Source organism: Cibotium barometz, chromosome 12, assembly GCF_041138505.1.
Source record: "Cibotium barometz isolate CiBa-2024 chromosome 12, ASM4113850v1, whole genome shotgun sequence".
NCBI classification, from domain to species: Eukaryota; Viridiplantae; Streptophyta; class Polypodiopsida; order Cyatheales; family Cibotiaceae; genus Cibotium; species Cibotium barometz.
Genome location: NC_141057.1, coordinates 49,185,779 through 49,213,738, shown reverse-complemented (window position 1 = coordinate 49,213,738; position 27,960 = coordinate 49,185,779). Strand labels below are relative to the sequence as shown.

Here is a 27,960-nt window from a genome sequence, read left to right as displayed (position 1 = left end):
CAAGCAATCTCCAATTCAGCACCTCAAATAAACAAACCCTCGAGGTCCCACTGTCTCTAGGCTTCAAGCCATCTGGGGCTCTGATACCATGTCAGAATAATGCACAATGAAAATGAAGACAACTGTTGTAGAGAGAAAACCATAGATGAGAGAAGGAGAGAGAAGTTGTATAACTCTGCTATATACACACGAGAAAAATCCCGCAATGTACAATGGAAAGTGTGGGGGGCAAGGGGCCATTTTATATGGCCCAGGCTGCTATAGTCGAGCAATAGCAGAAGCCCGCGACCAGCACAAAATAGGTCGATCAGATATACATCAGTCAGCCAGTGCTGCATAGCACGTCATGGAGCAACAAACCAGTCGGCCAGCATTTGAAACAGCCGACAACCCTCCCACACCCAAAAAATTGGAAAAAATACATGGAGAGTGAGAAAAAATGGGGAAACACCAAAACAAGGCAAGCACACCCACAACAAAGGCCTTGGTGTAATGTACACACACGAGATGACTGCTAACAAAGATATAGCTGGACTCTCCGCCTTCCTTTTCTCCCAAGTGCAAATTTATGTTCTCCTTACTCTAAGGAATTCCAACCCTATAAAAAGAACTTAAAGGATTGGATGGATGGAAATTTAAAAGTGGGAATGGAAGAACAACCAATTCAAGACCCCTCGGATGAGTTAGAAAATGATGAACCCACTAAGGTAGAGGCCATTCACCAAGCCATTCCAAAGGTAGTGGTGGTAAATAAGCTAGGCCACTAATTTGAAAGCAATGACATGAATGCTATCCTTCTTATGAAATACAAGGACAGCCAAGTCACCGCCATCCTAGATGGAGGGGTTGGGGTCAACATCATCATCAAGTTATACTATGAGAAGGGGGCGAAACCACCACTTGACACTACCAGCTTGATAGTCAAACTAGCTGAGAAGAAGTCATCACAAAACCCGGGTTATTGCAAAACCTAAGAATCAAAACTTTTGGCCTAAGTTTCAACCACCCTTTCATGGTGATGAGCTTTTCTCAGCAGCTTAATTCCTATGACTACATCCTAGGCTAACCCTTCATGAGAGACTTGAATGGTCCATGATTGGGACACAGACCACATCTATGTTTGGAAAAGAAATGAAACCCTCAGAGTTAACATGCAAACATGGAAAACTCATCCAATGAGTGGTGGACTCCATAACCACCAATAACACCACTAAGCTAAACATCGAACCTATCACAAAACGTTGAAAGAGGAATGAGAAAGTTTGGAGTTTGCCTCACTTCCAAATCCGAAAGACTTAGGAAATTGGATGCACATTCTTGCAACTATAGGCACCCTCCCAACAAGAACAGGCACAAGATATGCTACGACAGATGGTAAAGTAATCACTTCCATATATAAGTTGAGCGTTGCAGGCAATGCAACATGTACTAGAATTTAAAGGCAAAGGGGCCTAAAAAGATAAAAAATTGGATTACCTATATCCATCCAGGGAGGGAAAGAAGACCATTGGCTTGGATACGTTGAAGTTATCAACTCTCATGTAGACTTCCACCCATCAGTGGTGGTGGGCAGCAGAAAGAGCTCAATATTTCTCAAAGTTTGGTCACGTTAATGGCCATAGAGAGAGATGACCCCACATGAGTAAGTACTTAAAACTCTCTCGCTCCATAAGAAGAACAAATACTAAAGCCTTAGAAGAAAATGAAAAAGAAGCTAAGCACACCGTATATAAGAGAGCGCCTATGCGGAAGAACTTAGATAGGTGCCTAAGCATTTCAAAACAGGCCACTTCGTACACTTTGAGAAGGCAAACAGAACCCCATACAAGAAGCTTGTGATATCTTACGATGGACTGCCGGCGGGGCTAAGGTTAAAGAGGTCAACCTAGTAGGACTTGATGAGCATCCCAAACCTATATACATTGGGAAGGACCTTTTCTTCTGAAGAAGAAAAATGCCTCATTGACCTACTCATAGAATTCCAAGATTGCTTTTCTAAAAATATATGAAGGGCGTACTCTCAGAGGTTATCACAAGCACACAATTCCCATTATGGAAGGAGCATAGCCATCAACTCATAGAGCCTACCAAATGAATCCCAAGTATTCCAAAATGGTCAAGGATGAGATTGACAAACTCATCAAATCTGGATTCATTTATGGAATAAAGCACATGGAATGACTACCCCTAATAGTCATAGTGCCTAAGAAAAACGAAAAGATTTGAGTTTACATTAACCTCAAAAAGGAAATGCAAGTGGGGTGAAGGACCATTACTAGTTCTACCATTCATCAAACATGTGTTGGAACGCCGACGAGCATGTGCTGGAACAAGTAGCAGGTAAGGAGGCCTACATCTTCCTTGATGGGTTCTCGGCCTATTACCAAGTGAAAATAGACCTAAATGATCAACATAAGACTATATTTGTCATAGAATGGGACACTTACACCACATACAGAGTCATGCCATTTGGCCTATCCAAATGTCCCCTAGGCACCTTCCAAAGACTTATGTGCACAGCATACAAGGAATACCTTAGGGAGTTCCTTGAGGTTTTCATGGATGACCTTTGTGTCAATTCCAAATGGAAAGCACATCTTTGATGTCGTAAAATGATATTAGAAAAATGTAGATTATATCGCAAATCCCTCAACCAACTCAAATGCCAATTTTCAGTGAGGCACGAAGTAATACTAGGCCACATTGTTTTTGAGCATGGCATCTCCACTAATGACAACAAGGTGAAGCTAATTCTTGAGCTTCCACCACCACCCACCACAGACTGTCCAACATTTTAGGGAACATGTCACATACTATAGACAATTTATAATCATATACGTCGATAAAGCGAGACCATTGTATAAGCTTCTTATCATCTTTGAGTGGATGGATGAGTGTCAAAAAAAGACCTATGACACTCTCAAGAAAGTCCTAGCACCAATTCTACGATCTCCCAACTCTGATATCATTTTTCATATGCACATAGGTGTCTCACCAGAATAGTGAGACCCTTGTATAGGCTCCTTGTCATCTTTGAGTGGATGGATGAGTGTCAAAAGGCCTATGAGACTCTCAAGAAAGTCCTAGTAAGTGCATCAATTCAATGATCTCCCAACTCGGATATCTTTTTCCATAACACGCAGATGCCTCGACTTTAGCAATTGGTTGCATTTTGGCACAACCAGGAGAGCATAACATGGATTTCCTTGTTAGCTTTACAATTGTGCTGCCAGTTAAATGGTGTTGATGAACAAAACTACAATACCAACATGGAAAGAGAAGGACTCTGAATGGTCTATGCTATGAATAAGTACCACCATTATATATTGGCGAACAAATTTGTATTCTTCGTAGACCACATCAGGAACTTCTCTACTTGGCCAATAAGCCTTATGCTATGAATAAGTACCACCATTATCTATTGGCGAACAAATTCGCATTCTTCATAGACCACATCAAGCACTTCTCTACTTGTCCAATTAGCCTTGTGCCATGGAGAGGATAATCTAATGGCTCTTAATCCTTCTAAAGTGTGATTTCACAATGTGAAAAACCAGGCAAAAAAGCTCAAAACATGTTCATGTAGTGATCACTTATCATGCTTCCCCAATGGAGAACCAATGGTCCAAGTAGAGGATGAACTTCTTGATGCCCTTCTCGTAAGACTCTACGTTGTTATAGAATGGGCCAAACAGATAGCCCATTATTAGGCTAATGGCTTTCCCCAAGAGAGATCCCTCAACGCGATAGAGTATGCGACGGCTTATTAAAAACGTAGCCCCTTACCAACTGATTGTGGGGTAACTATACAAGTTGATCCAAGACGAGATCATGAGACACTATCCTCAAGAATTTGAATATGTAAATGTCATTGAGCAAGCCTACTCTTAGGTAGCTAGCAAACATTTCTCAACAGACACTACCTCGAAAAAAGTTCTAATGGTAGGATTCTAGTGGTCCACTTTGTTTGGAGATGTGACCGAATTCGTAAAGGGTTGTGAGTGACGAATGTCAATGATTCACTAGTGTTCACAACTGTGATAGAATGTCCCTATACCTTGTAATGCCTCTCTTCAACCATTTGAGAAGTGGCATGCAACCCAAAATGCTAATGTAAGGACAACATAAAAATTCCTTTACAAGAATAGAATTACTAGATTTGGGTGTCTGCTCCAACTAGTAAGTGATAGGGGAGCCCACTTCTGCTCATACACATCGTAAATCACCACCCTGATACCCCCAAGACAATGGCCAAGAAGAAAGCACCAATAAGATTATCTATGCTATATCCTGACCAAGACAGTAGAAGCATCACACTATGACTAGAAACAAAAGTTACCAGCTGCCATTTGGGCTTATAGGGCAACCTACAAAGTCACCATCCACACAACACCTTTTCACTTAACATAAAAAATGCATGTTGTCATGCCTATGGAATCCTTAATACCAAGTTCAAGAATTACCTTCGTCTAGGAGAGGTTCACATGATGTATTGACCAACAAATTATTTGAATTTGGACACTTGGATGAAGCCCGACTATGTGCATCGTCTATAGACTGCTAGTCAAAAAACTAAGGTGCAAGGAATGGTTCGATGAAAATATCAAGGACAAAGATATTAGAATTGGGGACATGATTCTCCTATAATACATCACAAAAAATACAAAGCACAAGCCCAAGTATAAGGGGATCAAACCATTCCTTGTCTACAAACTCACCCCGCAAGTGCTATATCGAAATGCAAGGATTCCTCAATGGTAGCAAACTTAGACGTGCTACTATGGCCCGCCTTGGAGACCATTCACATCAGAAAAAATTGAAGAGCTACAATAAAAGAAGAGGCTCAACAAACTAAGGCTTGCCAAGAAAAGTTGCACAACTGCCACATTTCAATAAACATGGCCAAAGTTGAACTAGAAGTGGAGGACTGGGAGGTGAAGCCTGCCAAACTCTGGCTAGGCATGACCACAAAGCCTGGCCTAGAACATAAGCTTGCCCTCGTGTCACCCGGGTGCGATCTATAACCTAATGTCCCATACAACTTGGTGTGCACTGCAAACAACCGTTGTTGACACCCACAAATGCGTGAGTTGAAGTAGACAGTCAAAATCCCATGCATAGGATCATTTACTACTATGTTTTACATTGGGAATAACCCCTTGGAAGGGAATTTCTATGTCATGCTTGCAAGTACCATGCATAAAGAAGTGCTCCTTAGACAAAGATGGATGGGACACAATCGATGCAAATAGATTTGGACTCTCAAACAGCTACCTTCTTGTAACTAACCACATGATATGTAACTATGCTTATGATGGATGAGAAGCCTAGCTCTTGTCAAAATTCAACATGACAAAACCATTCTCCCATCAAATAAGTTCTCCCATCCATTGCACATCCAAACGTACCCCATGCCCCAGTCAGGCTGCTTAAAAAGAGGCCTCTCCTATCTTTGATCGCATGGGTGAGTAACCAAGCTCCAATAAAAGCCTCACCTACACAAGATCAACCTTAGCATTTAAGTACCCACACGACGCAAGTGGCCTCTCCAAAAACTAACCCAACTAACATCACTACCACTAACACATCTAACCTTGCACTAATGTTTCCATGAGAAGGGTGACAAGTGGTGGGTACAAAAATTATTGCTCCAAGCACACGGTCACTACAAACCATGCCACCGATTGAACTAGGTACCCAGACACCAAACCTCAACCCCAAACCAAAAACATGGTTTTTCGAAAGAGAGTTGGAGGCCCAGGGAAAATATGCCAAGTAGAGACAACTCTAGCTACCCAAAGAAACACAGTTCATGATGCCCCATCGAGCAAGCTGATCTCCACAAAAATGTGTGCCATAAAGATGCTAGGTGCCTGACACTCTTCTAGTGGCCCAAAGGGTATTACGCAAGTAACACAAGATTTGGGTCCCTAAGTCACACCATCAGCTACCCCAACCTCTTGAAGCACAATAGGAAGTAAGGAGCAATGGCAATGGCAACCCAAGGTTCCCACCAGTAGCACGAAACCCTCCGAGGAGGAGACGTAGACCTCGCAAAAAGAAAGGAAAAATTTCCCCAATTCATGGAGCCCAAGGACCATCTCCAAACATACATGGGACATGATACTTCCACCTCGCACTCAACCACCTCTCATGCAGTAGAGAGCCCTGCACCACAAATTCCCCTACTGCCACTGGCCTCTCTCAATCCTTGCCAAAAGACAGGCACCTCACCCTTGCCAAATAAAGAAGGGCACTCATTAGAAAATCTCATTGAAAAATGTCGAGGAAAGCAGAAAAAGAGTGGAAGAAAGCAGTGTGAAGAAGTAAAGAAGGAAAGAAAATAGACAATTATAGTGGGATGGAGAGATAGCTTGGATGTCCACATTTGGTTCTCTAATCACAAGCCTTCTTAGTACATATCCAAATGGGAGAGCCATGGTGCGTGAAAACTTGTCCCATGATATGGCCCATCGCTAATATTAGTAATGATTAGAATACCACCACCTCAGGCATTCCATTAAAAAAAACCATATTCCATCTGTTTACGCATGTTTCCATCTGTGCACGCACGCTCAATAATCAGCATGCACATTCCATCTACACATGCACGTTCACTTCTACACATACACAGTCGCTCCTTAGCATGCACGTTCACTTCTACACATACATGGTCACTCCTTAGCATGCACGTTTCCATATGTGCATGCGCGTTCACTTTTGTGCATGCACGTTTACTCAACACACTCATTTGAAGTCATGAACACACGTACATCGATTTGCATATGCACATTCCCAAGAATGGCCTACAAACACTGACCTTCCCAACCTTGCCATCCCTTCACCACCCTTTGGCCTCCTCAACCTACCACACTGCACCTTCCAATTAAACCTTCTCCATCATAACATTTTCCTCGACGAGGAGTTCCCCACCACCACTTTCTCCACCATCATCTGCGAGGTTCCTTACACCTCTCCCACACCACCCTCGTCATGCTCTTCTGAGCCCTCCACCATCTTCTGTTTCCCTCACCATGTCCTTTGCCTTAACCTCCAATCCTGGTGTTGCTTTCTCAACTTCTCCGACTCGCCTGGACGAGGGGGATTTCATAAAGCTCTTTGTCCCACAAGAGTTATGTCCATACCCCTACTCCACCAACATCATCAGAGCGGGAAATCCAATGGATGCACACACACTGCTAGCATGACGTTGATGATGCCTATCGCACTGAGACAAAAGCACTACTTATACCCCCATTGGAATCCTTGTACTCTACCATTGCATCTGGAAACAACATAGTCCATATGGTTACCTACCTCATCTCCCAAGCTGGCCCCACCAACCAACCTCTCTCGATGATGTCATCAATGGACCCCCCAAGGCCTAAACCTTGCAAGCCCACCACCTCTTTCTCCCCCACCACAGGTCTTGGAAGAAGGTAAAGTCTCCATAGCACCCATTGAAGAGAACAACGAATGCACCCCCCTGACAGCCCATTCCACAGGTGTGATTCTCTCAATGGGATAGACATTGACCGTACCCTCAAAATATTGGACCAAAGGTAATGTCCATATCCCACCCCCAACACTAACAGGATCATTGATCACCTTGACATTAGCCTCATCAAGTTTTATCTGGAGGCGAAGTTCCAACAATAGTACCAATCTCATCGCAAGCAAGATAGCAGAGGAAATAAGCAACCACCACAGGCCAGCACACACCTAACCACGCATGACCTTATGGGCAAACAACATATGTGAACGTCCATATCTTCTGAAGGATAGATATTGTAAGGTGTATTGTTATGTCCCATGGTATCTTGCGATCAACCCACTTTACTTTCCAATCAATGCAAATGGACCTAGGACCTTTTTGAGCAGGAGTTGAAGAAGAATCACAAGCTGCAGTTTAACTTTCTGTGGATCCCTCTGCCTCAACCACCCCCTGTTCTGAATGCTTCGCACTGTGCATAAGTTCTTCCAGGATTAGATGTTGTGCCAAACCCAAATCTCATGGCCACCATCTGCTTTCTCAGGCTCGTGCTTGCTGGTGGAATTCCCATAATGTTACGCATTGGATCTAGGTCAACAGGACATGGCTTTCAACATCAACAAGGGTCCCACACTTTGCCAAATACTACGGCTACAAGCGAGTACACTGGATGCAAGGTTAATGCGTGCTCACTTTCGAGGATACTCGAGACCGCCTTCTAGACCTACAAAGCCTTCCATTGAACCACCTAGTACACAAAGTCCTCCTTTGAGGAACTTCAGTGGCTTCTACCACTAGTCTCCCATGGAGCTTCACTATCGAATCTAAGGATGGAAATGTAATTAGGGAGAGTATGCTGACCAATTAAGCTAACATTACTACATTCGCGGCAACTTCTTTAAGTCATATTTTTGTACCGTACAATGCGCTTCATGTAAAATTCTTATGAAAAATCTCTGAACTTGTATAGCATCGTAAGATATTCAAACATGAGCTTATGACCTGTGTAATGCCAACGATGTACATTTAGGCTAGGAAATTGGCTAGACTAGCATATTGGAGCCCCGAACATTAATTAGGTGACTGAGCATTGTACAAATGAGAATTGTATATAAGACATTTTAACTAATGAAGACATAATCCCATTCTCAAAATTGAGTTTGAGTCTTCTTGCTCTTGTGATTAAGTTGCTTATATGCTTTTCTCTTCTTCTTTATTGCATGCATGCTTAGGGATTGTGTGGATAAGTGATGCTATTGATGTATGCTCTCTCCTCCTCTTATCTTCTTTCACTCACCATGGCATACAAGTAGAGGTTGAGCTTTCTATAGCTCTCTCTTTGTTTCCCAACCATTTGCAAAGCTCCTTTGTGGTGACAAGGCAAGGTTGAGAACCTTAGCTCTCCACAAGAGAGATTTACTCTACCAAGTAGTTTGAGGTGTAAACCAATATGACCCTTGCATTCTCCCCTCCTCCTCTCTATCTTGCAAGACTTGAGTGCTCTCACATGAACAAAGACCGATGATGAGACCACATGTTATGTAGTAAGTTCTATAACTCATCATACAACAAAGCTAGGACTAAAAAACTTTAAACCACCTCCATAATTCCAAAGGATAGGAACAATACTTGAGTGGTTTTTAAAGGTTATAATTTATTTGCAAACAACCCTCTTTGACCATCATAAACATGCGATATGTTTCTTTTCTAATATAAATAAGAATAAAAACATTTCTTTTTATATAAAATAGTATATCTAGGGTATATATTTAAGGCCCTACATCGTTGGGTTATAGCACCAAAATGATGGTGGCCATATTTGGGATGATTTCCGTAAGTTTTATAGATAAATGTGTTGATAGTATGTTAGCTCTATCAACCATCACCTACCGTACAATCCAAAAAGCCAAGAAGGTAGGACTCTTTGTGTCACCATCTTTTAAAAAATATAGATTGGACTTTTAAAGTTGTTTAACGGGAAGGCAAGTGTCAACACTCTACCCCCCTTGTCATCGACGTCACGCCTTTACAGATTAATGACAATGATAGATAATATAACCAAATACTAGGACAAAAAGAAAAATACCAACAAACCTTTATCCTTTGTAAATATGTGATTAAGAAAAACCAAAAATTAATAAGATCACCCATAGGTAAATCATGTTTGTTCCAACTATACTATGTACATTACTACCATGGGAAATAATAAAGTAATGAAACCATGAAACCATGAAACTATGAGAATATAACATGAAACTCAAATCATTTAAAGCAACCTCATGGCATCAAGGGGGATAAAAAAAACTTGGGGTTAAGCTTCATTAGTAAATACTAACCCATACCATACATATCTGAATAGATATAAACCTTTAGGGAGGGGATAATTAAGGCAACAAAACATCTAATGAAACGAACGGTTCCAAATTAGCATGGAGATGTACTAACCCACATGGTTAGTGTCAAAGCATGGCAAAGTCATGAGGCAGAAAAAAAGATAAGAAAAAAGATTTTTCCATCAATGAACACGATTACGGGAAGATAACAAGCTCACCACTACCACCATAGTAGGTAAAGTAGTGAAAGTCAATATCGGTAGTAAATAAGATTGTATAAACAACATGAATGGCATTGTATAACTCATGAAAACAACATCAATAATATTGTCTAAAGTAAGGACATGCATGCAAGTAGTGTTGTAACCCGTAGTAAATGCCAAATAATATGTAAGGACAAGCCACTGACAAAGTGTTTAACGGACATTCTGTAAAATATCTTTTCTAGTTAACCCCATAGCTATTAGTAAGATCAGAATGGATACCAATGATTAGCCCCACAATTCACACCCAGTTTAGCATCATGGAGGATGGAGCATGCTTCTCTGTAAGCAGCCATGGAGCAGCACAAGAGCAACACGTCATGAGAGTCAAGAGCTAGGACATAGTTAAGTGTGGCCTAGTCATTGGGCACCTACACCCAAAAAACGGCTATATCTTGTGGTAAAGGGATAATCAAGAGCCAGAGGGGCACAAAGTCCTCAAGGTGGGTCCTTCACGTGCAAGGTGGTCCATCAACATAAGAAAAAAACAAACAAAAATAATAATAATCCAAACTCATGCATATGTGGTTTATCCAGTTTCTCTTCAATGGACATGTGAAGTCAATTTCAAATCTCCTTACACTTTCCTTTAGGGTGTATGTGAGTTGAGGATGCCTAACCATTGTTTCACATGCACACAAGATGTTCTTCCTTAAGCACAAAAGAATAATCTTATTAGAGATCAATTGTGATTAACAAAAAGTGAGGATTATACAATTATAACAATCACCATTGCAAAATCATCATTATTTTCCTTGGAACAAAACAACCATTGCAAAAGCATCACAAAGTATAGAGCTAACTATCACTGTTTCCTCACACGGCACTTTTTCTAAACCATCATAACTATCAAAAATCATTGCGAATTTTGATCATATATTTCTATTGAAAAGACCAGCAATATCTAGAGCATTGAGTCATGCTTGGTCACAAGACTAGCATGGTCCTAAACGTGGAGACTTCTCTTGGGGTAAAGTGGAGATGTGAAGTACTGCTAAGTTTTACTTTGTTCTACACTAGAAATGTCCACCATCAGATGCTCCTCTTTTCACTGTACGAGAGTTGTGAGCATGTCTAATGGGTTGCTTGTTAATAACTTGTTTAGGGAGGATCTTTATCCTTTACAAAGAGCACACTCCTGCTCAATATTATCTCCGTTGTTTTTTGTTTCTAGGCCCCACCTGTCTTCCTCCTTTGTTCTCTACAAAAATTGCAACGGACCCATAATCTTATTTTCTGCCAATTAAAAGAAAGAGAGCTTCACCTGAAGTAAACACCAAACATTGACACAATATGTGGAAATCAAAATGCCAGCTCAATCAACGCAGCCGCTTCCCACCACCCAAGCTTGAGTAAAGGTGCTCTGGCTGTGTCAAGAACAGAGCCATTACTAATGTGCCCACTTGATCCCTCCAAAGATACGACTTATTAATCTGAATGCAATGCTTCACCTCCAGCTACTTCATATGCAAGAAGTATAATAATCGATTAATATCCAAATGAAAAAGCGCAGCCATCATATTACACCTTTTACGGGTTCTTGCCTTGAGACAGTCTCACTTTCAATGGGAAGCTCAAGAGGAAAGTCATGAAGGTGGTGTTTCCCTGTGTAAATATCCTATCGCTAAACACGTTCCTTCTCCCTGGGGTAGAAGTGATCCATGCACGGTATCTTATAAGAATCCCTTAAATAAACATAGGACTGATACACTCTTGGTTTCAACAGATACAATTCGAATATTGGCTAGCTAGCAAAGCCAGGGAAACACGTTTGGTGAAGTTGGCAAGCGCCCTGTAAGCACATCCACCCCGGTTTCTGTCACCTGCGAAGTTCAAAGACCAAATCAGTGTTACCAAAGTTCGCTACATGGCTCTTTGAGCTGCAAATGCACATGCACATCAGCAGGCCTAAGCCAAAACCACTCGGTTTAGAACCACCCACTTACTCAAAACTATCTCCCTTGTTCAGCATTCACAACCTTCACACACTGTCATTACCATGTTCTGATACCCAAAAAGACATTAAGCCTAAATTTAGCCTTACATCCGAGCTTATCTATCCCAACTTCCAAGGCGCTCTTGACGTATTGCGCATGGTGGGCCCCCACTGATGCCATCAAAAGAAAATTGAGCATCTAGTATTTCTTGCGATTGATTTTGCAGAATCACATGGGCAAGTTTGTGATTCTAGCCATTAAGGCACTCTTCAGGTATTGAGTACAGTGCCCCCCACCCCCACCCCCACCCCCCTGCCATGCCATGCCATCAAAAGAAACATTGAGCATCTAGTGTTTCATGCGATTGATCTTCCAGACTCACATGGGCAAGTTGGTGACTCTAGTCATTACGCTGATGGGTCCCAAGCAGGTGACTTTGTATTCAATACAAACAGGTGGCTTGCGGAGTGAGTTGTAGTATATACATGAACAGATAGCGCTGGTTGTAAGCTTTGCCGGTATTGTTTGCCTCTTATCACGAAGCTATGCTGCTAAGGACAGCTTCATCAAGATACTCCAACCTGATAGCGAAGGATTCTTGTTCTATCCGAGCAGACAAGACTAAAGACAATCATGTGTGATGGGGATAGTGTATGGGCTAAAAATTAATCATAACGCATAAGCACGCAACAGCTTTTCATGGGCACATACAGGGAAGACAAGTCAGCAATTGGTGGGCAAGCCAAGCATACATACAAGCAAGGTGTGCTCGAATTGGGCACTGCGTTTCCCATCTGTTGTAACGGCAGTCCAACCATCCGGCCACATTCTGTCTCGCCAATTTCCTACACGTGAAATGCCTTTATCAAAACCACCTTCACAGTGATCCCCAAAAGAAAACACTTTGTAATCTGGGGGAGATTACTCCACAAGACCAAAATAAAAATGCAAACTGTAACAGCTGTCATGATCAAACCTGCATTTATCATGGGTTCAATCGTGAATATTTGTCCAGCCTTCATCACTCCAACAGCTTTGTTTCCTGCTTCAAGTCAAGGACACGGCAGCTAGACTTCTTGCTCTGTTTTAAAAAAAATACCTACATTGATCTGGTTTATCAATTTCCATGCTGATGGGGATACTGGAATAATGCGGTATATTTGGAGCACAATGGAAAAGCTCTCCGATGCCATGCCCACAATATGATTTGACCTGGCAAAGAAAAGTGGAAAATTTGCCACATTCAGCTCATGTATAAGAAACAAAGTAGCCATGGTAATGAATATTTCAGCGTGCTTGGGTGAGAGCAGAGTTTGAGGCCTTACCACAGAAAACCCAGATAAGCAAGCATGTCTGTTGATTACTTCACCAATCTCACGGTACCTTACCCCAGGCTTCACTGAAATCATAACAAAATGTAAAAATTTGCACAAAACAGCAGCACAGCACTTCCAAGCACTCAATAGCTGCCTACAATTATCTCACTTTGTTGCTACATATGAAAAAGTTCTGACTTTTTGGTAGATGACATGGGATAATTTTCTTTCATCGTCACATAAAAAAGAAAATAGAATGGGGAGGCTGTCAATGTGGGTAAGGAGGGCAGACAGGTTTTGGCTGTATTTGGGATCTAAACTTCTTTAAAAGTGGTACTTTTGCGAGTGCTAACCAGGGAAGGCTGATTGATTAGGCCATGGAGAAGAACGAGAACTCCTAGAATGGGTGGCAAAATGCAGGAGTCTTTGATTTGTGAAATTTTAAGGCACGGGACCCCATGAGATAGTCAACCATGCTCCTAACACCTCCATGTGGATGGCATGAGGGGCTTGATGATGAAGGCCATCTGGACATTCGTGAAGGAAGCAGCTATGAGCTGTACTGTGTAATGGTGGCATTATCTGAGCTACGACCGATATCAAAAAACTTAAGTCACAAGAAAATTTCGAGGTTTCTTTAATTTCGTCTAGAAACATTCAAGGTGTGTATAGGAAGACTGACCCTTGAAGATGTGTCCTGCAAGCGCAGAAAATTGCTCATGGCCTTTGCAACGAAGTGGATGAGGAAGGAGGCCAGTGACCAGCCATGGCGCACCAAGGGGGAGATAGGGAAGCACTCTGCTCTCGCCCCTTGATGAGGACTTGGCTGGGACCTACGAGTAGAGGGCTGAGACACACCAAGAAACCCATCCGTAGCATGGTGCCATCCAAGAAGGCCCGATAAACTCTATTGTAGGCCTTCTCAAAGTCAAGGAGAACAACCACAAGATCCTCCTGCAAATCTGCCTCAAGGCTGTTGCCTCCCAAAGGTGAAGAAGATATTTTCTAGGATACTCCAATCCTGGACAAAACCTGTTTGTGTGCCATGAATGAGGTCACACAGCTGAGACTGTAGTCCATGACTTATCGCCTTGGTGAGGATTTTGTAAGTGGTGCCAGGGCAGTGTTAGGCACCACTATAATACCTCAAGTAGATCAGCCCCTCCTTTGAAATTCAAATGGATGAGGCCCTCAGCAAGCCTCTCGAAGGAACACCTGTCTGCATGACCTCACAAAAGGCTGCCTCATGAGATCCCAATTTTGTTGGAAGAGCACCCACCCTTGCCCAAGCACTTCGGCGAGGGAGAGACTTAAGAGCCCGCACAATCTCATCTTCAAAGAACGGCAAGTGCAAGGATCTCTGCCTGTTGGGCAACATGACGGCCCTCGTGTGCTGCCAAATTCTCTGGCAGTCTTGTCCTGAAGCAGTGTGGGTGGGTTTGCCAAAAGGCGTTGGCAGTAGAAGTCAGTGGTGGGGGGGGGGGGGGGGGGGGGGGGATCTGATGCCACCACCTCATCTCCAGGTCCCTGATCAAGGAGTCTAGGATCCTGGCCATCTGTTAGCAAGCCTGCCACCATGGATCACAAAGATGGAGCAAAACTGGAGCATGATCCAAGAAGGTAATGCTGGCAAGGATGCCCATTGTGCCACCCCTCTCACACGCCCACTCCATCCAAATCGAAGCAACCAAGGTGGACCAGATTCAAATCCTGAACATGGGGATCCAACCCAAATAATTGTGAGTCGTCGTGTGAGAGACCAAACTCCGGCAAGTGCTAGGGAACCTGGCCCAAACAGAAAAAAGAAGTTCCTGCCACACTACACACAACCCTGCCACTGTGCGGTCTTTGCTGCCACCTATACGGTCCTCCAGAGACTCTATCTATCATGTTAAAGTCATCCCCATGCACCATAATCCACGTGGCGTAGACCCTAGCACACCTAAATCCAAAAATGTGCTCGGTCTCTTGTACCATTGGGAGCATAGATATTGAGGAGACCAACGCCGTCCTCCCAAATAGAAAGCATCACCCACTGGGTGCTACTCGAGCTGATGGTGCCTAAGTTCACCACCGGGGGAAGAAGCTGGCTGTTTATGGAAATACGCACCCCGCCCTTGGTACCCAGGGAGACAAAAAGTATGGCTGCGCCTGGGAGAAGCTTCTCACAGCGCCTCGTCCTCCATCTGGTAAAATGGCGCTCTTGTACCATGATCACATCAAGGTCCCAGACTTGAGACCCCTCTTTGGATGACCGCAATAGAATATGGCTAGCGACTCGCCTCCCAGCTATATGCTCCCATCTGGAACCACTGCCAAGCCTGAGGTCCGGGTTGCTGTGAGTCAGCTCCACCTAGAGAGCATGCCTTGGCATCCCACGAGCTCCTACATGCCTGGCAGACATCTCTTCCACAAGATTTCTTCACAGTAATCACAAGAGAGCCTAAGATACTCTTTTATAGTCTAGTCCCGCCTATCATTATCCCCAGTCCTATTATTAGGCTTTTTGATGTTTTCTGTCACTAGTATGCTTTCAATGGACCCAAGGTCAATCCAGACCTCATCCTTGCTAGCATTAGCCCCCAAGCTCTGCTAAGTGGTTAGCTTCTGATCCTCCCAACCCTCAAGCCTTAAGACTGGGTTAGTCCATCCCCCTTAACCCTAGGTCCTCAACCCATTGTTAATACGGGCTTAGCCCAATTTGGGATGAAATGGAGATCTCAAACCTGGGGGAAGTCCTGCTTGGCTTCAACACCAGGACGGGGAGTCAGCAAGTCCCACTACTTGATCTGGACAACCCTCTATGAAGCTGGACATCACTGACATGGAGTTACAAAGACCATCACAGGACCGTGAGGTGGCCACGGTGTATGGGAGATATTTCTTAGAGCTGGGAGCTGCACATGGTCTTGTTATCTATAACGGGATATCCCAATGGCCCTCCTCCTATGCCCTCACCTCCTTCCCTTACTCGAAGGTACCAGCACCATGGACTACTTGATGGGATCTCCCGCGTTGGCACACCTTCTCCCCAACTTCTCCATCCCGCCAACCCCTTTGAAGCTGACCATGCCTACCTCACTCTTACTTGCACACCACCCGTCCCCCCGCCACCACCCCCCATCTCACATTCACACCTAGGTCGATTTTGATCACGAGTTTGACCCCGTTTACTCCAACCACATCTACTGCCAACTCCAAGATGTGGATCCCACTGTCCCCCTACCTACCCTCACATCACAGCTCACCACCATACTCCACAAATCTGCCACCACTTCTTTCTTCTGCACGTGACGGTCTACCTCCAAAGCGACCTTGCTGATATGATGACAATTGCCAAGCCACACTCCCATCTTAAGCATGAGGTACGAATTGGGCAAATCATGAAGCACCAAGCGCAACGGATTTCTCAATGCCTCACCCAACACAAGAAATGGGAGTTCTACGCTCGGAAAGAGAAAACTCAGAGTTATACCGACTCTTCTTAGGGCCGAACTACACAGAAGCCTGGAGGAAACTCAGAGAACATCGCCCCCCCACACCTATCACTTGCCGGGACACATGGCACTCCTATGCACGATCCCCTCATCAGCCACCTCTACCCCCACCAGCACCACCTTCTTCACAAAGGGCATGGTCCTCAAGGCCATCCGTAGACTACATAATGGGCAGGCCCATGATCACAAGGGACTCACTCCCGAGTACATCTCACATGCCAATGATACCCTGCCGCCCCTACTAGCCTACATGTTCAATAGAGCCCTTTGTGAAGGATTTCCACCCTCTTGGTCCGCTAACACCATCACCCCCATCCTCAGAGCCAGAGATCCACTTGATCCTAATAATTACAAGACAATTATGACCAGCACACATTGGCCAAACTCTATGGAGTAGTGCTAGAGAGGGTGCTCAGTTCATTTGCGGAGAGATAGGGATGCAAAGCCTCAGGGCAAGCAGGCTTTTGGAGGAGCTACTCTACCCTCGACAACATCTTCACCCTCTGTGCCATCATCGAGGAGGGTAGAGCAAGACATCAAAGGATTTACTGTTGCTTTGTGGATTTCCGCAAAGCTTTTGATACGGTCCTCCTACAAGGTCTACAGGAGATAGGAGTCCCATCTGACATGGTTTGGAGCATCATCGCCCTCTATGAGTCCGTCACCAGACGAGTGAGAGCCCCAGAAGGTACATCACATGTCACCAATTGGCCGACCATTTGGTCCATCTCCAGTTTTTGTGTCTCGTTCACTTGAGGCCAGGCCGGTGTCTCATGTGAAGAGGCCAGTATTTTGCTGGCATGGACGGGAGCCAGACTGGTGCCACCTGTGTGTTAGCAAGATGGTGTCGTATGGACGGGAGCCAGACTGGTGCCACCCGTGTATGACCTGGACTATGTTCGACCCATGGGATTGTCACACCATGGAAGAGCCAGTATTCGTGCCGTGTCTTGCCTATGGGACTGTCACTCCATAGGGAGGCTCGTGCCTGTAACTGTGTCTTACCTATGGGACTGTCACTCCATAGGAAGACCAAGATTTATGTTTTACGTCGTGCCATTTTTGTGCCGACAAATATTTTGTACTTGTTCCATGAACGGAAGATATGTCCATGATACTATTTGCACATGCACTCATGTTTTGCATGTTTGAAACTGTTTTCGCATGACTTGTATTTTTGTGTTTGCCGGCTTGACGTGTTACTTACTGAGCGGGGACGCCTGCCAGTGAGTCGTGAAGTTTGCTCTCTCTTCTGATGAGTTTTGGTGCATGTGAACAGGTGGTAAGTATATTGCACATGTTAGTTTAATACTTTAATCTCTAACCTTTTGATTTATAAGGTTGTATGTTCACATACACTTAAAAGTGGGCACCCACTTAGGGGCCAAGGTGGGGAGCCACACTTAAGTTGTGTGTGTGTGGGGGTGGGTGCATGGTCACCTACCCACACCCCCATAGAATTGGCCGCCCACATGCATACGTGGGGAGCCAGCCAAATCAATTTGTTATCTCCACTCCAACCTTAATAAAAGAAAGCCACCACCTCCATCGTAAACACGCTGGCGTTCATCTCTTCGCTCCTTACAGGTTGCGCCAACTTTTTTCCCTCAAGCTGACGGCGGCGCCCACTGTTATACAGGCTGCGCATGCTCCTCCTCCTTGAGACGACTCCTTTTGTTTCTCTACAGGTTGCGCCTGCCATAACCAGCAAGCTGTTCTTTCTGCACTTCAGACGGCGAAGGCAGCAGCCAGGCGCCTCCCCATCCTCACAGGCGGCTACATTCATTTTAGGCTGCGCTGCCTTTTTCTCTTGCAGGCAGTCATGGGCCACCTCTAGCATGCGCTGCGCCTGTCCTCCAGCAGGCTGCCCACTACACACTAGGCAGCTGCGCAGGCTGCAGCCAGGTATCTGTGCACAGCAGCCAGGCGCTTCCTAGGCGGCTGTACCCTCATCAGGTGGTTGCGCTTGTCCACAGCTGGTGACTGCGCGTGCCGCTCCTCCCGTACAGGCTGTTGTATCCTTCACTAGGCGGCTGCAACACTAGGTGGTTGTAGCAATACAAGCTACGCCTCCTTCTCCACAAGAAGGCAGGCTGTGTCCTGCACAACAGGTGGTTATACCTCTTTTCCAAAGGCGGCGTCTTCCGTCTTCAAGTGGCTACATCTCGTGTCCCACTCAAGTAACTACACACAAATACCTCGGGTATTGGTCTTCCATCTGCAAAGCTACAAGTAAGTGAATTTCAGATTTTAGTAAAGCACTTTGTGATAAATCTGATAAGGGACTCTCTCCACGGCAACACCCGTTCGGTGCCGGGTAGTCCAAGCTATTGGAGAACCTCGGTCCAAAGGTGCTGAGATTGGGAGAGCCAGGCGTTAGTACGAGAGCACCTGTTTGTGCGTGGTCTTGGAACACCAATGGGGCGCTCTCCGCACAGTCCAGTGAATGTTGGAATTAGGGTTGCAGGAATGCACACACAACTTCAAGAAGATGAGGAAGCTTGAGCACAACACAGTAGTGTATTATGAGTGCCAAAAATAAAAGATTACAAGCCCTAGAAGATAATGGGCGTATATACAATGCACGGGGGAAAAAACCTCCTAGTGAGGAAAAAAGTGCCCCGGCGGTCCTAAGTGTGTTCACACACATCACTACTATAATATGGTAACAAATCCCCCCTGGAGTGATGCGGTGAACAAGAGCTAGCACTCATGTATAGGGAAGTGTCTAGCTATGTGGACGAATCCACAAAAGGGAGTAAGCCCAAAGCTTTGCGAAAAGCTTCGAACTTCTCACGAGGCAGAGCCTTTGTGAAAAGGTCTGCAAGGTTATCCTGTGTTGGCACATAAGCCAAACTGATCTCTCCTGCAGAGAGTCTCTCCCTGACATAATGGTAGTGCACCTCAATGTGCTTCGTACGAGCATGGAACACTGGGTTCCGCGCAACTGCCAATGCGCTCTGACTGTCAGTGAAGATGGTGGTGGCAGATGGCTGCCCAACACCCAAATCAGCCATAAGGCGTCTGAGCCACACACACTCAACCGTAGCTGTGAAAGCTGCCCTGTACTCAGCTTCACAACTAGAAGTGGCCACAGTAGGCTGCTTCTTGCTCAACCATGATATGCATGAGCTTCCAAGCATGAAGCAAAAACCACTCGTGGACACGCGTGTGTCATAACAACCAGCCCAGTCAGAATCTGAAAAAACATGTAAATCTGGCGGCAATGATCCCCCCTTGGGATAAAACAACCCAAGATGCCGAGTACCACTCAAATAGCGAAAGATACGCTTCACTGCCTGCCAATGCTTAATGCCTGGGCTATGCATAAATCTGCTCACCTGTGAGACTGCAAACTGAATGTCTGGCCTCGTAATGCATACATAAATGAGGCAACCAACAGCTGTCTGATAGAGTGTGACATCAAAGTGATCTCCAGCATCATGAAGACTCAACTTCAAACCTGTCTCCATTGGAGTAGCAATAGGCTTGCAGTCTTCAAGGCCAAATCTCCGCAACAATGTTTCAATATACTTTGTCTGACACAAAGCAATACCTCCATCACACTGCTTAAATTGTATCCCCAAATAATGATGCAAATGCCCCAAATCTGACATCTCAAAAGAGGCATTCAAATCAGCCTTAAAATCAGCAATATGACTCTCATTTGGTCCTGTGAGCAGCATGTCATCGACATAGAGAGCAATGATTAGATGTACACCATCCACACGTTTAACATACAAAGTGCTTTCTGTTGGACTATTCTGAAACCCATGTGCAGTCAAATATGCATGTATTTTTTCATACCAAGCTCGTGGAGCTTGCTTTAAACCATATAAAGCCTTTTTTAATCTGCACACTTTGTTTTCCTGCCCTCTTTGAACAAAACCACGAGGCTGCGATACATACACCTCCTCATGCAAATCTCCATTTAAGAACGCAGTCTTTATGTCCAGCTGATGTACATTCCAACCATTATGAGCTGCTAATGCACAGATGCTACGAACAGTGGTCATACGACATGTGGGAGCAAAAGTCTCATCAAAATCAATGCCCTTCTCTTGAGCATAACCTTTTGCAACAAGCCTAGCCTTATGGCGATCCACTGTGCCATCAGGCTTACGCTTCAATTTGTAAACCCACTTAGTGCCAATGGCCTTCTTGCCAGGGGGCAAGTCACATAAAGACCATGTACCATTCTTCATAATAGCATCGTATTCTGCTTGCATAGCAGCCATCCAATTTTCTGAACTTTGTGCCTCATCAAATGAAACAGGCTCACTTTCATCGCACATACTAGAAACAGCCAATGCATAACAATCTGACGCATAAGAGGCACTATGAGAGCCAGAACGAGTGCGACTAGACAAAGGGGCATCCAACTTGCTGTCACGCAAAGTCTGCACCAGCCATCTAGGCATGTTCCTAGAGCCCTCAATCTCTTGTCTCTCATCCTCAAGTGCATCATGCACATCTGCATCAGATATAGGCTGATCTGTGCCATCATTTAAAACCTGCATAGGCTGAAAAACTGCCTCATGAGGTATTGCACTTGACTGTGCACCACTGAAAAGAGGCAACAATGTATCATAGACATCACGTGAGCTGATATCTGTCTCCTTAGTACATGAAACCAAGGGCTGAACTGCATCTTCCACAAATACAACATCACGGCTAACCAAAATGCGCTTTGTCTGTGGATGATACAAACGATAGCCTTTGCTCTCAGCACTATATCCAACAAAAATACATTTGACAGCTTTGTCATCCAATTTTCTGCGATGTTGCACAGGCACTAATGCATATGCCAGGCAACCAAAAACACGTAAATGGCCAACAGATGGCTTGCGGCTATGCCAAGCCTCATATGGAGTGACAACCTGTAATGCTTTGGTGGGACACCTGTTTAGTACATAAGTGGCACACATGACAGCCTCAAGCCAAAAACCATGTGGTAGACTTTGACTCTTAACCATACATCTTGCCATTTCCATGAGAGACCTGTTTTTTCTCTCAGCCACACCATTTTGCTGTGGTGTATACGGCACTGTACATTGGTGTTTTATCCCACGCTCAGCCAGAAATGCATTAAATTCTGAAGACATATACTCCCCCCCTCGATCTGAACGGAGGGTGCCCATCTTACTTTCTGACACATTTTCAGCCATAACCAAAAACTGTTTGAAGCACAAAAACACTTCGGACTTTGCCTTCAAAGGATATACCCATGCATGCCTGGTAAAATCATCAATGAAAGTCACGAAGTAAAGGTAGTTTCCAAATGATGGAGTTTGCATGGGACCACAAACATCACTGTGAACAAGCTGCAATCTGCGTTCAGCTCTCACTGATCCATCTTTGGGAAAGGAAGCACGTTGCATTTTACCCAATATGCAGCCCTCACAAACATGCTTGACAGGTGCCTCAAGCTTAGGCAAAGAAGACACCATTTCAGATTTCTGCAGGCGCAGCAAACTTGCAAAATTCAGATGACCAAAACGTGCATGCCACAGTTTTGCATTTGAAATAGCCTGCGTATCCATAATAGCACATGCTGAATCCTCTACACATTTGCCATCCATGTTGAGCTTATACAGCCCTCGACATAGTGAACCAGATGCTACAATGATGTCACCACAAGAGAGATCATGAACAGTACATCTGTCATCCACAAATTTTACAACCAAACCTGTTTTGGCAAATGCGGAGACTGACAGCAGATTCTTTTTGATCCCTGGCACATACAATGCATCAAAAAGTGTAAAGGTGTTGCCATTTGCAACATTCAGCACAATCTGTCCAACTCCTTCAACAGGATAAGAGGAGTTATTGGCACAAGTGACAGTATTCCCTGTGGGAGCAGACTCAAGGAAAGTGAATAAACTGCGCTGCGAGGTGATATGCTTAGTGGCACCACTGTCAAAGTACCATACATCTGAATCTACTGCAGACATACATGTGTCATGCAAAGATGGGTCATAACTGCACTGCGCATTGAATGCCCATTCTGTATCTAGCACAACATTAGCAGATTCATTGTTAGAAGGAGAGGCATCTGCAACAGCCATACCAGCCTCTTTCTTCTTAGCCTCTTTCGCAGCCAGCTTAGGACAAGCTTTGATGACATGATCATTTCCCTTACAGTACTTGCAAAATGTCTTCTGTTTGTCACCCTTCTTCTCATCTTTGTCTTCCTTCTTTGGTTGCGCAGCATTTGCAGATTTCTGCTTACTAGAAGAAAAGCCAGCTTTACCTTTCCCGCTTCTCTGACTAGCAACGAAAGCTTGATCTGCGACACGCATAATATTCCTGTTTTGCCTTGACTGGTCTTCTTGCAGCAAAACAGAAACTAACTCCTCAAATGATAAGGCATTGGGATTGCCTTTCATCATCAAGCGAAGAGTGGAAGCAAAACCCTGATAAGAATCTGGTAGACCATTCAAAACAGTCTGCACAAGTGAACTGTCTGACAGGATTTCATCTGCAGAAATGAGCTGCTCTTTGAAATCCTTGATCTTTGTCAAAAAGCTATCCATAGAATCACCTTCGTTCATATGCTCACTCTCCAACTGTTTTCGGAGGTAAGCAACACGAGCCTCATTTCTTGCCTGATACAATGTGGCAAGTACATCCCAAGCATCCTTAGAAGTCCTGCAGGAGCGAATATGTGGGATAATGGTACGTTTGACAGACAGCGCAATCAAGGCATGAGCCTGCGCATCTCTACCATCCCAACGAATCTGCTCTGCTGAAAGTGGTGGTTCTCGAACAGCTGCTACAGCACTTGTGCCTGCACCATCATCAACAGTACCTGTTTCTGATGTGTTTGCAGCATTCCCAGCCACAATAGGACGTGCATCAATACCCTGCACAATGTTCCATAACCCCTTTGCTACCAATACATGTCGCATCATATATGCCCACAATGGATAGTTGGTGCCATCCAACTTATCCTCAGCAGCCAACATGCGGAATACATCATTGTTGTCAGCCATGGCCAATGACTGTACTACTAGATGTAAATGCTGTCTGTAAGAGGTAAACCTGTATAAAATCGACCTGTGCTATGTAGCACAGACCAAAACAGACGCATGGACACCTGTCCTGCAGATTTTAATCTTGACAGAAAATCTGCACAGTAGGACGATTTTGCCTGCGCAGTACTTGGAATGCAAAAACGGAGGGCGAAATGACTTCAGATCAAAATTCTGAAATGACTGAGCCCTTCGGGCTCACCCACGGCATATACTAACCTGCAGACGCTCGTGAAACCTCGTCGCAATCGGAGGAGATGAAGCGGCAGGTGCCGGTGATGCTGCCCGGGAGGAGGAAGCCTGCTCTGATACCAATTGTTGGAATTAGGGTTGCAGGAATGCACACACAACTTCAAGAAGATGAGGAAGCTTGAGCACAACACAGTAGTGTATTATGAGTGCCAAAAATAAAAGATTACAAGCCCTAGAAGATAATGGGCGTATATACAATGCACGGGGGAAAAAACCTCCTAGTGAGGAAAAAAGTGCCCCGGCGGTCCTAAGTGTGTTCACACACATCACTACTATAATATGGTAACAGTGAAAGCACAGGACCGTAGAGATTGGACCACGCTAGTGGTCGTTCTGCTTCGAATATCTACTTCGAGCCAATTTGTTTGGTACTGTATTCATCTTGTTCATGGACATCATCTGGTTCTTGGAACCCATGGAGCATTGTATTTGTTAAATACTCCCAATAAATATATCATATATTTGGGGGGGGGGGGGGGGGGTCGGCCCGTTCCGATCCCAGTGCTGGTATCCATTTATCTCATTTCATTTCATTTCAATTCAATTTCAAGTTGTTATCAAGTTGTCCATTTTAAATTGTGGTATTAAGTTGTGCTATTATGCGTGTGGGTGTCCAACGGACTCTTTCCCACTTGACGGGATCGGTTTCATTGGTATCAGAGCACGGTTGTTTCCCTCTTTCTAGTAGGGAAACGAACCTGTGTACTGGACACCCCGCTTTTAGCACACTTAACACAATGGACAGCCAAGGCAACCCTTTGGAAGTGCCTAATTCGAGGGGTCCATCTAGTGCCTCTCGTGGTTCTGATGCTCTGCGAGGAAGGCACAAGCCCCTTGAAAGGGTTAATGATAGTGAATCAAAGGGTCAACTGTCTCGAGGAAAGACAGTCATGCTTTAACAAGAGCCTGATGCAATGAGGGCTGAAATGGAACATATGAGAAAACTTTTGCAGGCACAAGAGCAAGAGTTAAAATTTTTGCATGAAGATCCCCATGTGCAAAGTGCCATTGAAGCTAGGAAAGCTGATGCAATGGTAGATGTAGCTCTTGAGTCTATGGCACGGGAAGTGGGCAAGAAACCAAGGGAGTTGGCACTTGCCTACCTCCTCCACAAAGGTGATATCAAAGAGGGGGATGACGGAGAGCTGAAATTCAGAAATCCACCTCGCTTGAAGCATGGAGATCCCGCATCTCAGAGGCTGAAGTCTTTTATGCAAAAGGAAGAGGTGACAGTCACCTCTCGTCATGCATCTTCTCCACAAGGCACAAAGCTTGACAGATATATATATGCTAGTGCTCATGGAGAGCATAAAAGTCACATGCATGCAAGACATGTATCCCATGGTAAGAATGACAAGTCTGCTTCTAGAAGAATTTTGCCTTCTGAGTTGTCTCATGGAGAGACATTGCCATATGCAAAAAAGTCACATGCATCCGAGTTTCAAGTTCGTGGAGCACATGCCACCGTGCCTCATGAAACTTCTATGACGGCCCATGGAGCCCATGCAGATAGGGCTGCCCCATTGGATAAGGGGAAAAGAAAAAGAGAAGACCATGAGCCTCATGCCAGAAAGCTCAAGGAATTTAAAGCAGGTGACAAATCTGTTAAGTTTGATGTCTTTCATGGAGAACATGATGCTTCTAAAGTGTTAGCATTTGTGGCACAGTTCGACATTGCTTTTAGCGATGAGGACTTTACTGAAAAGTCTAAAGTACGCCATGCTAGCATGTTTTTGAAAGGGACCGCTGCTCATTGGTGGATCACTGAAAAGATCACCAAGGATCCCATTTGCACCTGGAAGGAATTTAAGGATAGATTCTATGCTCAGTTTTTACCACCAAATGCGGAGCAAACTCTCACCCAAAAGTGGGACAGGCTTGAGCAAAGAGATAATGAAAGCGTGTAACAGTATGTTAACAAATTCTGGAAAGTGTTGCTGGAAGTAACTCCCTTTATGCAAATCACTAAGGATGAAAGAAAGAGGAAGTTTCGCTCTGGACTGCAACCAGCATATCGTTCGGGCATTGAATTGCACCCGAAACATACTTTGCAACAGCTCACAGCTTCTGCTCTTGCTACGGAGCAATTGGTGCTCAAGATTAAACAGAATCAAGGAGGTTCAAAGGGGAAAGACAAGGCTGTCCCAAATCTGCAAAAGGGTGGACAGCCACTTAAAAAGAACTTCCGAGAGACCCACAAGGGTGGTAAAGCTGAAAATACCACATCTAAAGATCAAGGCCCAAGGAAGAACAAATTCGGCTTAACCCCGGAGCAAAGAGAGTAATATGCCAAGGAGGGAAAATGTTTTTCTTGTGGTAGCAAAGAGCACATGTTTAGACAGTGCCCTGACCGCAAACCAAAGCACGAGGACAAGCAGACCAAGGCTAATGTACATGCCGTTCCTGATGTGCAAGGAAAAACAAGTCATGATGCAAAAGAGCGAATGGTATGCAAAGCTTGGGGGCAAATCAAGGATCAGCCCGCCTTATTCATGTTTGATGACTGTGCAACCAATAACTTCATCTCTATGCAAACGGCAGCTGCATTGGGTATTGAGGTTGAGAACATGGGACCTCAGATTGAAGCCGAAGCTGCATTTATTGGTAAAGAGGTGCAGGTTACCCCATTGATAGGGAAGTTGCGCATCCATATCCAGAGCTACTTTGATAATGAACATTTCCTAGTTGCTCCACTAAATGGATGTGATGTATTGTTGGGCAAGCCATGGCATCATAGGCTTGAGCCCTGCAAATAATACAACATGTGCGTGGACTATAGAGCTTTAAACAAGCTTACCATCAAGAACAGATTCCCGATTCCGCGTATTGATGATATTTTGGATAAGCTTGATGGCTCGGCTTGTTTCAGCCGACTTGACCTGAAGAGTGGTTATCACCAGATACGAGTGGTGCCACAAGATGTCCATAAAACTGCATTCAGGACAGCCTTCGGATTATATAAATTTTTGGTAATGCCTTTTGGTCTCACCAATGCTCCTGCTAACTTTTAATCGTATGATGGATAGGATATTCCGACCCCATCGCAAATTCACAGGAGTATTCTTTGATGATATCTTGGTTTTCTCCAAGAATGATCAGGAACACAGAACTCATTTGATCACAGTCTTCGAAGAGTTGCGGAAGCATAAACTTTTCATTAATGCCAAGAAAAGTGGACACATTGTATCCAAGGATGGAGTTACAATGGATCCTGCAAAGATAGAGACCATTTGGAATTGGCCCGAATTGCAAAACGTACATCAAGTACGTAGTTTTCTGGGATTACGTTCGTATTACAGGCGTTTCATAAGGCATTTCGCCATGATAGCCACTCCTCTACATGATCTCACAAAGAAGAAAACCACTTTCAAATGGACTTCAAAAGAACAAGATGCTTTCTTACAGCTGAAGCATGCTATTATATGTGGTCCAGTATTGATTGTTCCTGACTTGCACAAGTCATTCGTAGTTGAATGTGATGCTTGTGGTGATTGTATAGGAGCTGTCCTAAATCAAGAAGGACATGCAGTTGCATACGAAAGCCGTCGTTTGCATGATGCTGAGCTTCATATGGATATCTATGAGAAAGAGCTCTTGGCTGTAATTCATGCCTTAAAGATATGGAAACATTATCTTCTTGGGGCTGAATTTGTAGTCAAGACAGATCATCAAAGCTTGAGATATTTTCTATCTCAAACAAAGCTTTCAAAGAAGCAGATGAGAATGGCAAACTTTCTTTCCATGTTTCATTTTCAGATTGTGCATACTCCAGGAAAGAAAAATGTGGTGGCCGATGCATTATCCAAGAGGCCTTATGTAGCTGCAGTCTCAGTGGC

At 44.4% G+C, this 27,960-nt stretch overlaps 1 protein-coding gene across 11 annotated transcripts in view; it reads right to left on the bottom strand.

The window, feature by feature from the left end:
• Positions 1–10,944: 10,944 nt before the first annotated feature.
• Positions 10,945–27,960, bottom strand: part of MAP1A (methionine aminopeptidase 1A) — a 75,604-nt gene continuing 58,588 nt past the window's right edge. For 6 of the 11 annotated variants that reach the window (XM_086806629.1, XM_086806630.1, XM_086806622.1 and 3 more), the window contains 5 exons: positions 13,351–13,424; positions 13,168–13,237; positions 13,002–13,067; positions 12,782–12,870; positions 10,945–11,289 (listed from right to left, as the gene is read on the bottom strand). In XM_086806629.1, coding sequence (XP_086662755.1) covers positions 11,203–11,289; positions 12,782–12,870; positions 13,002–13,067; positions 13,168–13,237; positions 13,351–13,424 — 386 coding nt within the window. In that variant the 3' untranslated portion in view covers positions 10,945–11,202. The other 5 variants (XM_086806631.1, XM_086806628.1, XM_086806623.1 and 2 more) reach the window with 2 other exon arrangements.